General features: G+C 32.8%; 3 protein-coding genes across 3 annotated transcripts in view; 1 reads left to right on the top strand and 2 right to left on the bottom strand.

Moving 5' to 3' along the window:
• Positions 1–3344: 3344 nt before the first annotated feature.
• LOC108549674 (leucine-rich repeat transmembrane neuronal protein 2) lies at positions 3345–5854 on the top strand. Its single transcript, XM_017903175.1, has 3 exons — positions 3345–3621; positions 4333–4689; positions 5287–5854. The coding sequence occupies exons 1-3, from the start codon at positions 3413–3415 to the stop codon at positions 5669–5671; spliced, it is 951 nt and encodes a 316-aa protein (XP_017758664.1). The 5' UTR covers positions 3345–3412; the 3' UTR covers positions 5672–5854.
• Positions 5855–7258: 1404 nt separating this feature from the next.
• Positions 7259–9356, bottom strand: LOC108549689 (RNA-binding protein 47). Its single transcript, XM_017903188.1, has 5 exons — positions 8649–9356; positions 8333–8507; positions 7925–8247; positions 7692–7821; positions 7259–7359 (listed from the first exon to the last, which is right to left on the bottom strand). Exons 1-5 carry the CDS (start codon positions 9354–9356, stop codon positions 7259–7261), a joined length of 1437 nt encoding a protein of 478 aa, XP_017758677.1.
• Positions 9357–12376: 3020 nt separating this feature from the next.
• The window catches only part of LOC108549669 (neurotrimin), a 64201-nt gene continuing 62549 nt past the window's right edge, over positions 12377–14028 (bottom strand). The window contains exons 5-11 of the mRNA XM_017903168.1: positions 13949–14028; positions 13564–13839; positions 13253–13359; positions 12992–13181; positions 12879–12905; positions 12681–12799; positions 12377–12587 (exon numbers count right to left, since the gene is read on the bottom strand). The exon at positions 13949–14028 is cut by the window's right edge and continues 5 nt beyond it. Of these exons, the coding sequence (XP_017758657.1) occupies positions 12699–12799; positions 12879–12905; positions 12992–13181; positions 13253–13359; positions 13564–13839; positions 13949–14028 (781 nt within the window). The 3' untranslated portion in view covers positions 12377–12587; positions 12681–12698. The remainder of the gene's footprint in view (positions 12588–12680; positions 12800–12878; positions 12906–12991; positions 13182–13252; positions 13360–13563; positions 13840–13948) is intronic.

The raw sequence follows: 14028 nt of genomic DNA, 5'->3' as shown, positions 1-14028 counted from the left end.
TTGTAACTTGAAACAGTTTCGTTATGCGATATATAAATACGAATAACTTTTTAATACAAAATTCTTGAAAAATAAATACTCACCTAATATTTAAGGTGAGAATAAAATCTCTTAACGTTTTTACTCTTGTGTTGTAAAAATTTCATTGCAAGGAAAATAAATTAAGTATACAAAACAGACAAGACTTCAATTTTTTTACCATCTTATTAATAACGATAACAAAAGTCAGAGTTACTTCTCCATAAACTATAATCCACAAACTAAATCCATCTTCATTGCTTTTATGTTAAATTTATTTTCTAACATCGTTATTCAGCGTTATACAAATACAAGTGGAAACCTGTGATTATATCTATTCAAAAAGGAATCTCAATACGCGCGTAATGCAACCCGCTATACCGCGTTAATACCTTCAGTGAGATACACATGGATAGAAAACCAAGCGAATTCGATCAGCACCATCTATGATTTGGGATCTGGCGCTCGGTAAAGTGATAGGAATATAGAATACGCAAGGAGGTCGACTAACCCTCATCACATGATAGACAAGGACAGCAAGCGGTTAAAAAAGGATAGAAACGACGCCGCAGGGAAAAATCACAAATTACTTAATTTCTGTAATTATTTCATGAACTTTTATAACTGCATCGCAAAGCTGGAACTCTGAGCAACTTTCTCATGTAACTTTCGTATATAATTTGTTGCTAATTAGTCGGTTAATAATAATTATTTAATGGCGTCGTTGATTTGATGTCAACGATCGGCAAGATTGTCCGATAAAATAATTAATAATGAGCAAAACTAGAAGCAAAATATGAACAAATATCATATGAGAAGATGCGCTGGAATATTCTTGTCATTTTGAGTACATGAATGTCACAAATTAATTGCACAGGAGATAGTAATTAATGAATATTTGTCGGTATGTTCGGCATTAGTTCAAACACTCCGTGCAATAATTATTAATAATTAATTAATCAGGAAGTAATTCGTATAAAAAGTAACATTAGAAAATTCTTTAAGGTTGTCTCTTTACGATGCAATTATAAAAGTTCACAAATTAATCACGGTAATTGAATAATTCGATGATTTTCCCTATCAAGTTAATCGCGTAGGCGAATTAATATTTTCTATTCTTTTCTAAGAAGTTGATTGGCTGTAGTGCAGCCAATCAGAAAGACTTGCGATCAGTGCCATCTATGATTTTTTACTGGAAGCTCAAGGAAGTAACGAGCACAAAATGTACAAGGAAGTCGACAAGAGCTTCCAGTGAAAAATCATAGATGGCACTGATCGCAAGTCTTTCTGATTGGCTGCACTACAGCCAATCAACTTCTTAGAAAAGAATAGAAAATATTAATTCGCCTACGCGATTAACTTGATAGGGAAAATCATCGAGTTATTCAATTACCGTGATTAATTTGTGAACTTTTATAATTGCATCGTAAAGAGACAACCTTAAAGAATTTTCTAATGTTACTTTTTATACGAATTACTTCCTGATTAATTAATTATTAATAATTATTGCACGGAGTGTTTGAACTAATGCCGAACATACCGACAAATATTCATTAATTACTATCTCCTGTGCAATTAATTTGTGACATTCATGTACTCAAAATGACAAGAATATTCCAGCGCATCTTCTCATATGATATTTGTTCATATTTTGCTTCTAGTTTTGCTCATTATTAATTATTTTATCGGACAATCTTGCCGATCGTTGACATCAAATCAACGACGCCATTAAATAATTATTATTAACCGACTAATTAGCAACAAATTATATACGAAAGTTACATGAGAAAGTTGCTCAGAGTTCCAGCTTTGCGATGCAGTTATAAAAGTTCATGAAATAATTACAGAAATTAAGTAATTTGTGATTTTTCCCTGCGGCGTCGTTTCTATCCTTTTTTAACCGCTTGCTGTCCTTGTCTATCATGTGATGAGGGTTAGTCGACCTCCTTGCGTATTCTATATTCCTATCACTTTACCGAGCGCCAGATCCCAAATCATAGATGGTGCTGATCGAATTCGCTTGGTTTTCTATCCATGTGTATCTCACTGAAGGTATTAACGCGGTATAGCGGGTTGCATTACGCGCGTATTGAGATTCCTTTTTGAATAGATATAATCACAGGTTTCCACTTGTATTTGTATAACGCTGAATAACGATGTTAGAAAATAAATTTAACATAAAAGCAATGAAGATGGATTTAGTTTGTGGATTATAGTTTATGGAGAAGTAACTCTGACTTTTGTTATCGTTATTAATAAGATGGTAAAAAAATTGAAGTCTTGTCTGTTTTGTATACTTAATTTATTTTCCTTGCAATGAAATTTTTACAACACAAGAGTAAAAGCGTTAAGAGATTTTATTCTCACCTTAAATGTTAGGTGAGTATTTATTTTTCAAGAATTTTGTATTAAAAAGTCATTCGCATTTATATATATCGCATAACGAAGCTGTTTCAAGTTACAAGTGATTTAGAGGAATTTCTTATAATTTTGCGATCAGTACAAAAAAAGCATATAAAAACATATGCATGATATGCATATAAAAAATAAAATCTACTGCACGATGATTCTGGTGTCGATTACGCATGACTACGGTCCTGAAGTTAGATGTGCGAAGGATGTCTGGCGTGGCGAGAAAATCTTGCTTACGGGTTGCCGATATATATTTTACCGTCTTGTCAACATCATTGAGCATCATCCTAATACTGTTTCCAGATGGTTTCTTCTTCGGAAAAGCATACAGAATACGCCACTGTGCAGCAAATTCCTGCCAAATGAAAAATTTGTTAGAAAAATGCAAGAATATACGCAAAAAGTATGCTAGAGGCTTATTTTTAGTCTTTGATGACCAATTATAATTATTCCAAAGCACAAATAATCATAATTATGGATATTGATAAACTCTCATCTAACTTGTAAGACAACACTGCATCTCCTAACATTTTTACTTTTTATATAATACTTCATTTTAACCAAAAATTGTGCCTGTTTAGAAAAATTCACATTTTTCAGAAACTGAGGATGACAGAAAAATTTTGATTGCGGATTCTGGTACAAGAAATTAAGCTCTACGAGAATCACCTAATGGATATTACAGAGATGTAATGGATATTAGAGAAAAAGCTAAATTTGTTGGACAGTGTTATAGAATAACTGCAAATGAACAAAAGAAAGAAGACAGATTTACGACGTTTAAGCAAATTTTTACCCGGAATATCAAGTATCCTTTTTAACTGTTCGCAGTATCCGATTCTTTTATCGAAAGAGGAAAAACATAACAAGAGACGAATGATACGCCGCCCACACGATTCAGTTACTAACCATCATGAAGTATCAGTAACGAACAGTTAATTAAACGCTCTGGTCCAACGTTGATTTCTGTCTCGCGGGAATCATGAAGTATCTGCTAACCGTATTTTTCATCTTTGATTTGTTTGCAAACATCGTGGCGAGGCCGATCAGTTGTCAAACTATTATCAACAAGCGAGATAATAGAGTGTCGTTTTACTGCACGGGGCTAACGAACTTGGTGAAATTGGAGAAAGCGTGGGCCAACAGTACGAGCATCGAGATTTCGGATTCAAACATACCTAATATTCCAGGGTAAAACGAAACCTCAGTTTGCATAATACGTTTACTGTCCAGTAGTTAGTGTTTAAGTGTTCGGGCGCTAACAATAAGTAACGTGATTCAGCTGTTAAAACTTTGTATAGAAAAGTACCATTGCATCCGCTTCTGATATGCAATTACGTTGCAATCGGATTATATCATAGCATGTCCTGAGTCTCAGTGATACTTAACATCAACAAAACGCGATCACATTGTATCCATTTTTTCAGTATAAGCTGGATCAAATTTTATCGTATTGAGAAGTACCATTATATTTGCTTGCGGTATTCGATTCACAGTGCTTTCGAATTCTAGTCTCTGGTACCATTAGATTTACTGATGCTTAAAGTGGATGCAACATTGTCGAGACGAATTACACCACAAAATGTCAGCAGTCTTACTGATATTTAAGATGAATGAAATACTATGGAGACCCCTGCTATTTTTCAAAATAATCCAAAATAAGCTTGATCGCTTGATTCTTCTCGCATATCGTTTTCCGATGATACCCCGTCTCTCAAACAGCTAAAATAGAAATTTGTATTAGGAATATTCATTGAACAGAAATAATATTCTGATAGACATTTAGTAAGACACAAAAGTGCTTTTACGTATACAGTAGCGAACAGCGTGAAACAAAGAAAGCAGCGATAAAAATAGATGAGAATTAAACTTGGAACTTTAGCACACACCGTTTGTTTGTAGACATAGTTTTGCAAGATTTGGAGCAACCCTCGTAACTCTGGATCTACACGGATCAGGTATACAGACCATAGATTTTTTGGCATTCGTAGGCCTCACGAAACTGGAGAATTTACTACTGTGGGGTAACAAATTGATATACGTGTACAAGGATTGGTTCATATACATGAGTAACTTGAAAACACTGGATCTGTCGTTCAACTCCATCCAAGTAATGGACTACGCGCTATTCGAGGTGCTCCCTAATTTGAGAAACTTCTACTTCGATTACAATGAAATAAGATACATCGACTTCAGTATGTTCGCAAACCTCAGAAATCTTAAAAATGTGAAGTTCGAAAAGAACCCGTGGAACTGGGGGTGAGTATTCCTGGAACTTTAACGTTTCCGGTTTCCGGTTTTAAATGAGTTGCGCCAAAATATGAAACATATCTCTCTTTCCTTGAACCTCATTACCAAGCATGCTCATAAAATCTCTATTCTAAGTATGCGCTTGTGATTATGTCAGTAGACTGCGTAAAAAATGTAGAAGTTTTCAATTTCTCTATTATCTTGCGTTATACCATTCTTCGTTATGATAATGTGGAATTAACGTTCTTAATCCGTTGCGAACGAATACTCCAATACACGCAGTATAATACTCTTACTTCCCAGTAAAGGGTAATTTTGTTGCTTTCATCATTGTCGCTTATATCTTTTCCATTTGTTATTTCTAGTGGTTTAGTTTATATTCCTTGCTTGTCTTCATTTATCTGCAAAGGTTTAAGATAGTTATTATAAAGGTTGAAATTATTTAATTACATTAAAGAAGCATACCTTTTTAAATGCAAATAAATGTAAAAATTGGAATACTCCCAAATGAAATGAGTCGTTATTAATTACCAACATAGTTTCATCGAGTATTTCGAACAAACGATAAATTATTTTAAGGAAATTAATTTTCTTTATACCTTGTAGATTTCGTGCTCGTTTAACATGGCAGTTGGAGAACCAGCACGTGAAATATGGCGAAGATTGGGAAGATTGGGCATGGATGAACCACGTCATCAAAGAGTGCGTAGAAAATGGCTATGGCGAGATACCGAACGATGTTATTCTCGATTGCGTCGTTGAAAAATTACTGAACTACACGTATGAGATATTTACCACCGGAATAGTATATGAAAACCTCGAATGCAGCAAGAGAGCTCGCCAATTGGTACGTTGCATGAGACCCAAAAATGCCACCGGTAATACGGATAACGAGACTGCAAGAAGAATACTTGAATATTATACAGCAGTTTTACCGACAATGTCGAGATCGCATAGTCGATTTACGATGTCGTGGAATGGTAGTACATGAATTTACATACCATCGCCATTTAATTAAATATCATAGTATACCTGTTATTTAAAAATGTAAACCTAAGTTGTGTTAATCTATTCATCGGAAGTTAGGCACTGGTCGTGTACGATACATCTGATTTCTCGTGTATTTTAACCTGAATAAAATCCCAAATTATAATTTATGCAAATTATCAAAGACTATTTATGACTTAACATGCCTCGTCGCTAAAATTTTAGTTAAAATCGTGTATGATAATGTCTTTTACACATGATGGTAACGTGTGTATATATATAAATACATATTGAATTGCAATTTATACATTTTTTTTGTGCAATTAATTGTAAAATACATTAGCATGCAAGTGTCATCCGATTGTAACGATACATAGGCTTGAAGGAACACGTTTGAAAATTCCAATTTCGCATTTCGAGACTGTTGGGTATCTAAAGCAGAGGGTGTTTAATCTTCTGGACGAAGAAAATAAAAATTGGAAACCAGAGAGGATGAGACTTTGGCTTCGAGGATTTTACATGGAGGATAATCGTATGATATCTGATTACAAATTAAGTCCAAAAGATCAAATAATGTTGCTTCTCGATGATCGTTATTAATATTGATTTTTTACAAGGTAAACGTTTCCCCGCTTCTTTATTCTTTCCGAGATATGTAACGATCCTTAATTACATTAGACGTTAATGAAGGTTGAAATTTTAAAAGTATATAATGAACTACGTTAAGTTTCACTGCGGTTACCAGGGAACTTTAAAATTGAACGGTTATTTCTTGTCTCTTGATCGTAAGCTTTTTAAAAGTTCAAGTGACAAGTTTAGAATTTTATCAGTTCCAAATAGTTAAAAATAACTTATCTTGAATTTCGAGAAGAAAAGAACTAAATAGGCGATTAAATTTGCCCGTTTATTTTTTATGTTAATGTAGTTACAGTTTTGTTAATTGATTACAAAACAACTAAACGCAACACATTATCGCTGCTTATGTATAATACTGAACATAAAGAAATTATTTTATCATTTATATCTGGATTTAATATTAATGAACATTGATTTTCATTATAGATTCTTATCACATTTTCGATTAACTTATTAACGAATAGTGTATAATTTAATTAATAACGATATTTCTGCTATAATAAAATTAAATTAATGTGTATTAGGAATGTACGTTTAACGTAGAGAACCTGTGATTACCAGATTTTCTAAATTCAATCTTTTGCTGTTAAAAGTTTGCTTTTAAAAAATACGATTATGATTTGACTCTCATAATTTCTTATAGACATTATAGTTAAAATTTGTGTTTAATTTATTTCATTATGTAAAAAAGAGCACGACAATCTACCATATTTCATATGATCATTAAAAACGTGCTTTATATCAAATATATTTTGAAAACGCAGTTAAAATTCACATTGACTGTAAAAATTTTCAGCTAAAATCTTAATTTTATATCGAAGATACAAAAATAAATTCATAATCATAATATTTCTTCGATATTTTGTCATCATGCTTTCGGATCTCTACGTTATATATAATATCAATGATCTTTGCATGTTAGACACTTAAAATCGTGTTAAAAAATATAATTGGTTTAATTATAATTTACTTCCCTATTCCAGTTGACTGGTGCCCCACCCACAGGATTAATGTCTAGTTTGTGCTCCGTGCAATAGTACATGTTTTCCGGTAGTGCTGTTTTAAAACACATGCAAAAATATTTAAAAAATTTTTTAAAATATTTAAATAAAATTTGTTAAATTAAATTATTGATTTTGCGGTTTGTTTTTAAACTCACCAAAAAAAATAAGAATTACAAATGTTACATCTTTATGCATTCAGAACTTCGAGAAAAGTCGAGACTCGTAGATAAAGAATTATGCGGGTCGCCAAATGAGTATTCATTGAATTCATCGAAACAAATCACATATTGAAATATGTTCATTCGTCTTCACGTCGACTCAAACGTGAAAATTGACTCGACTTGTCCGTTGTTCTCAGAAGATATTCCTGCTCAGTATACTTACTGTGATCCGGGAATGTATTGACTATAAATTGGTACATCTTTGTGCATGCAACGACAACAGCGTTTTGGCTCGTTGGCATTGGTTCCCCATGATATTCGATGAGAGTGTGACCATCTTGAAAGATAGTTATCTGAGAGAATAGAAGGAAAGAAAATGATAAATAATCAAGAACTGCGAAAAGAATAGTAAGAGGATAAAAATAAATATAAATCGTTATAATCGTGCATATTTACTTTGCAGATAAAATTGGGTGCACCCGCTGTACGCAAACACTTAAAATGGCAAGTAGCGTTGAGCTTTCCTTTAATGAAGTTTTGTAAGGCATTCATATGTACTGAAGTTATATCGACTATATTGTTGGCGTTCATGTCCACGGCTTTCTTACAAATGGCCTTTTTCGTTGGCGCGAGTTTAATACAATTCTGCTGAAGATTATGTGGATTTGATTTTGCTATAGCTTCGTTAATACATCGTTGTCTTTCAAGAATTTTCGTAGCTCCAATTGGCTTTGCCCAACGTATTTCCCAACCTTCACACTCAGCGATGCTATTACTACCTAATTTATTATTGTTTTGGTTTTATTAAAATTTGTATAACGATGAAAATTTATTGGAAAAAATAAACTAGAGTAATAAGCGTACTTGTCATAATGTTCATTACAGTTTGTGCTGCTTGACGACTTTCATAGTGTATGAAGGCGAAGTGATTGATTTTCTTTAATTTTAAGATAGGAATTCTCGTAGTTTTTTGAAAGATTTCTCGAATTTTTTGTTGAGACATATCCAAAGATAAATTTCGTACAAATAAGGCAGTAACCTATGAGTGACAGAAAATGTTATAAATACTGTCTAATCCATTATTAAAACAAACATAGTTTAAACGATTCATATTCACTATATTATATATATAATATTCGTATAGTGTATGCAAAATTTGATTAGATATCTTAGAACTTACACTTTCCATAATTTCTTCGTCGATAGGATCACCAGGTTCGGGATCAGCCCAATCAACCGCAATTTCATGATCCCATAACATAACTCTTCCAGGTATTAACTTCCGTCTTGCCATTGCTGCTGCTCTATGATCTTTGAACTCGACGAAAATGAAACCGCGATTTAACGTCTTGTCGTGTGCACTTGGATACAGATAAATATCAGTAATACCCTCAAGGATTTTATTCAACTCTTCCAGAAATTCTTCCTTGCTTTTGTTCTTGGGTACTCCACCGAAGAACAGCCGACAGTTATCAACCGATTTAACAACACCAATACGATGGCCGGGTCGAATTTCATAACCGTCAAGTTCTGCGCATGCGTATCTTGCTATTTTTGAATTTTCGAACAATGCAAATGCGTAGCCGCGAGTTGATCCGGAAAAATCGAGCATTAAACGTAATTCCATTAAACGACCGATTCTTTCGAGAACTGGCATTAGTTCATCCTCGTAACAATCTCGCGGAAGACGACCGAGGAAAATTTCAGCACCTTTCACACGTTGTTTTTCACCTCGTACGATCTCTGGAGCAGTTAAACGACGTTGTCCATTTTCTTGCACTAATTCGTATCCTGTTCTTTGTAACATTTCCAACAGTCTCATTGTCAACTGATATTCTTCCATAGTATTTTCACTTGATCTACCGCGAACTTTCTTTGTACCATTCATTATGAAATACAACGGAATAGTGTGAAACAAAGAAAAATGAACTAAATAAGCGAACTGTTGAGGACTAACTGATCCTCCTAAGTTTTTTTCTTATCCCCTTCTTTCTTCTCCGCACCCTCCCAACCAGAGTTCGTCGAAATATATGGAACCTTATTCCTCAAATGGACCAATCGCAGTGACCGAATGTCATTGTCAATACAGCTATATGTTTTTAGGTAGAGAAAGATAACGAACGTATCGAGTTTATATTTGTCTCGGATACAGAATAAGCATCTTAAAAGAAAATACGTGCATCTCTTCGAAGGCATTAAATTTTATAATAGAACAAAACTACTATAACGTGTTTATACTTCAGTGTTCTTATTGATGACTACTAACTATTATAATTTTCATTTGTTGTGTATTTGTAAAAAAAGACAATAAGGAGATGACAATATTGATGTGAAAATTAGTATTATAGAAGTGCGAATTAAACTTTGACTTATAAAAATATATTCATTATTATGTTTATTTATTATTATTTGTTATTATGTCATTTTAATAAATTACCTAGAACATACATTTACAGTTAAAATGTAAAAGTGAATAAATTAGAAGTGGTTATAACAGAAAAGTTACTTTGTATAGCAACAGATGCGATCGTGTATTTCCGTATGGCCTTACGAAAACCGAATGTGTACCGATCGTTGCTTATATAAGAACTGAGAAACCGTAACAGGATATCATTTGTTCCTTTGACCTCACTTCAAATGGATCGTGAAATTGTGTCACATGATTTTGGTATGTAAATAGGGTGGACGAAAACCAGTAGCTAGCATTTTCAGTAAATTGATAATTTCTGTCCACACTATATAATATAAATTAAAATTTACTTAAATAAAATGTAATATTTAATGATTTATTTTTAATAAACTTGGATCATTTGTATAAAAATTAAATTGTTAAATAAATTTTCTGCTAAGGTTAGCTTTCTTATGTATACTATTTCATTCTATTCCATAAACGTAAATTTAACCACAAATGAGACCCTTGCGTCATCACTTTCACGTGGTGGGTCTTGGTAATTGGTATCGTATTCCAAAGATAACTGTTTGGAAGGCGATACCAAGCTAAGAACTGTGCAGCATCTGTAGTCCAGTTTAGACTTTGCAAAATTTCCTTTGGGTCTTTTGATTATCTAGACTACAGGTATATATTATACAACTTTGTAGTAAGATGTTTGGTATTTGTACGTTTTACTTTTAACTAATTATAATATAAACAACTGGACCAACAATGAATTTATTGTGTCGTATTCTGATGTAATCTCATTTAAATTACAATAGCAATATCTTATAATAAAATTGTAACTTAATAAATGAACAGAAAATTATGTTTTAAACAAAATTATAAACATGTACAAATTATCCTAAATACTGTAAGAATTAAAGTTATTGAATTAAATAAAGGTTTTAAATATCTGAATTTTTGGTTCTTTTTTTTAACATTATTCTTATTTCATTTGAAATTTTGTAGTCACACTCAAAGTCACATTTATTTATAAAGTATCACTGGTGTTGTAGATTTACTCTGTACTATATTAATAACATTAGCAGTAACATAGAAATAGTAACGTAACTATGGGTTTTAAATTCATTTTATATCTTGTTTATGCTTTAAAATATTAAAACAGATAAAATATTCGTTTTCAATTTTATTATTTGTGTTATAACAACAGATGGTAATACTACTCGTAATTAACAATATAATCGACTGTTGGTACTTTCTTGATTACCAATGGTTAATATATTACTAGAAAAGCATCCTTATATAACATTTTTCTTTGATTCTTGTAAACAAATACATATAATCCAAATGTTAATAATCCAAATCTCACGTGGATCAAATAAGCATAAAACCGCATGGATCTATTAAATCCAAATTTTTATTTCAAATTTAATAAAAATGCTCTTCTCTTAAAAATATCGAGAAAGTATCTGTAACATGTTTGAAATTATGCAACGAATTTATTATCAAATGAATAAATGCAACGAACGCTATACAAAAGTTAGGGTTTTGTCATATACAGAGCGTCAAGATAAGCGTGACTGAAATTTCTACAATTAACGTTTACATATTGTGCACCATTTGTTTTAACCGACTGTATTTTTGTACAACATTTATTTGTTAATCTATTGATTGTAACGGTTGTTATAAATCGATGCAACGACGTGTATCTGTACTAAAGCTACCAAGCTATTTTGAAAAACATCACCCTTGCATTCTCACCAGTCATTCACATCCATTCATAACATTATACACTGAAGTCAAATGAAAATATTATATTTATTTGAATTGAAAGCACATATAGGAAAAGAGGAGTTTTTATTTATCGACTCATAGCATGTCAATCAGTATATATGCTTTCAACTCACGTGTTTTCGTCGATTTACTACGGCGATCCTAATAACATTATTTCTTTGCTATTACACATTAGGTACCTACATGTCCTTCGTTCGCTCTCGAAGGATGGCTTGTCAGTGCCGTTTCTGTACACGATCGAGAGAAAATAAACTTGCGTACATGGCACTAAGCAACATCGTAGAACACGGATCTAGTAATCTTAAGCATACAAAAATAAATTATAATAATAATCATGTATCTCTGAACTTATACATGTACAATGAATACTATATTACGTGTACGTATATATAATATATATAGATATATAAATATATTTTAAAGTACAGTATCCCTTATAGTTACTCTTGATTTAGAGTACAATTAAAATGCTCTCTTTTTTTTTAGTAATAAATACCAGAACATCTAGGAGAATTACCTAATGTATGCTGAATAATTTGGAAGTATTCTTTTATACATAAAGAATGCCCACAATTAAATTTAGACAAATTTTTGTAAAAAGGAGAAAGAAAAACTGTATATCAATATAAAAAGTATATTCGTGCTTGTTGTACTTATACACATATGACAGTATAATTTGCTTTCTTTGTACCATCAATCAATTTTGCTCGAACAACAAGCAAATCTATAAATTTAGATAACGCGCTAACACAAATATTATTTTGCTACAGGGAACACATTCATCGTTTAGCACTTACTTACAATAAGTATAACTAATACGTTATTTTAAAAAATATATTACACCAGCAATGTACAGTTCTCCTAGACATTCTTGTTTCACTAAACCCACCATTGCATTTGCTGGTGTACGCTTTGGCTGCAGCAAATTACCTATACATAAAAGATTAATGCATTTTTAAACAATATCTAAATATCTCTTATATTTAAAAATGAAATCGAAATTATGATGTAATGTATACCAACCTATATAGTTTAAAGAGTTCAGTAAATTACAGACTTTTCACAGGCACAGCGCGAAATGACTAGGAATAATGTTACAATGGTTAACACAGGTTGAGATGCACCCGATGACGATCCTTCAACTGAAAATGCATTAAATATTCATAAGAATCTTGCTCATTTACAAACAGATATCGTTACTCAATGCATTGCGATATTTACCCTTCTCAGCCTGTTCATCCGCATATTCTGCAGCAACCAAAAAAAGACACTTTAGTAAATCAACAATTTTATTATGCAAAATGATTACAAAATGTATCTCTTTATTTTCGTACCTCTTATAAACGTGCGTGGTTTTGATGGTTGAGACCATCCAAAATCGTTTTTAGCCTGAAGGATCGCTTCGTACGATCCAGGTTGAAGTCCTTCGATTGTCTGTTCAACAGAGAATTGATTTCCTTTGCCATTCGTTACTGCAGGCTTCAGAATAGTCCAGTTTGCGTCTCCTTTGTGACGATATTCGAGCTGTATCATTCAATAAATTCGTTTTAAATATTCTACAAAAAACTAGAAAAACACAAAAATAAGACAATTACCTTATATTCAGTAATCGGCGAATAACTTTCCAATTGCCATTTTAACGTTTTTCCCGGGCCGGTACTTGTCATCTCACCATCAGAAATAATCGCTTGAGAAGGAATACCTGCAAAGTAATTAATTAGATTCGATTTGACTGAAGCAGAAAATTATTTTTAAATCTTCAACTATTAACAATTTTCTGATACGATTCGATGGATTAATCCACAAATCTCTATACATCCAAAATCTTCAAAATTAAAATTATTTCCAAATGCACATTATTTGCCTTTCGAATTCTCTTTTCCAAGGAAAAAGACAAGAAATTTACCGGTAAGGGAAATAGTTTTCTCCACCCATCCAAGTTTGTTCTCTGCCCTGCATACGTAATCTCCCAAGTGCTCTTTTTCGGTGTGCAGAATCTCGAGGGTATGCCGGGTTTTGTTCGCGCTGATCTGTATGCTATTTTTTTTCGGCAACACTTCTTTGTGATCCTTCAACCACGTCACCGTAGCATGCGGATGAGCGTGCACGACGCACGTTAGCCGCGATTCAACGCCGAGCCCGGTATGCACCCATCTCCCCTTTGTCTCTATTACGGGAGCGTCTACGAAAACAAATAAGCTCTTTTTATATTTGATTTATTCGTTGTGAAAACACTTAAATATAGAATACTGGGTCATCGCAAAAGCGCGGCGAGTGAGCCGAGTCCTTACAATTAACAGTAACGTTGATGGCTTCTACAAGTGGATTCGGTGTTCCGATCTCGGCCAAACACTGATACTGTCCAGCGTCG

This window comes from Eufriesea mexicana, unplaced genomic scaffold (genome assembly GCF_001483705.2).
Source record: "Eufriesea mexicana isolate 0111107269 unplaced genomic scaffold, ASM148370v2 scaffold2207, whole genome shotgun sequence".
Classification (NCBI taxonomy): domain Eukaryota; kingdom Metazoa; phylum Arthropoda; class Insecta; order Hymenoptera; family Apidae; genus Eufriesea; species Eufriesea mexicana.
Note: the sequence above shows the minus strand (reverse complement) of the source record. Positions and strands in the feature narration are given on the sequence as shown.

Coding starts and splice junctions, on each gene's coding strand:
- LOC108549689 (XM_017903188.1), bottom strand. CDS start 9,356: ATGAATGGTACAAAGAAAGTTCGCGGTAGATCAAGTGAAAATACTATG. Junction 8,508..8,648: donor ACGAAGAAATTATGGAAAGT/GTAAGTTCTAAG, acceptor TGTCACTCATAG/GTTACTGCCTTATTTGTACG. Junction 7,360..7,691: donor CAATACATTCCCGGATCACA/GTAAGTATACTG, acceptor GTTTTAAAACAG/CACTACCGGAAAACATGTAC.
- LOC108549674 (XM_017903175.1), top strand. CDS start 3,413: ATGAAGTATCTGCTAACCGTATTTTTCATCTTTGATTTGTTTGCAAAC. Junction 3,622..4,332: donor AACATACCTAATATTCCAGG/GTAAAACGAAAC, acceptor GTTTGTTTGTAG/ACATAGTTTTGCAAGATTTG. Junction 4,690..5,286: donor AAGAACCCGTGGAACTGGGG/GTGAGTATTCCT, acceptor TATACCTTGTAG/ATTTCGTGCTCGTTTAACAT.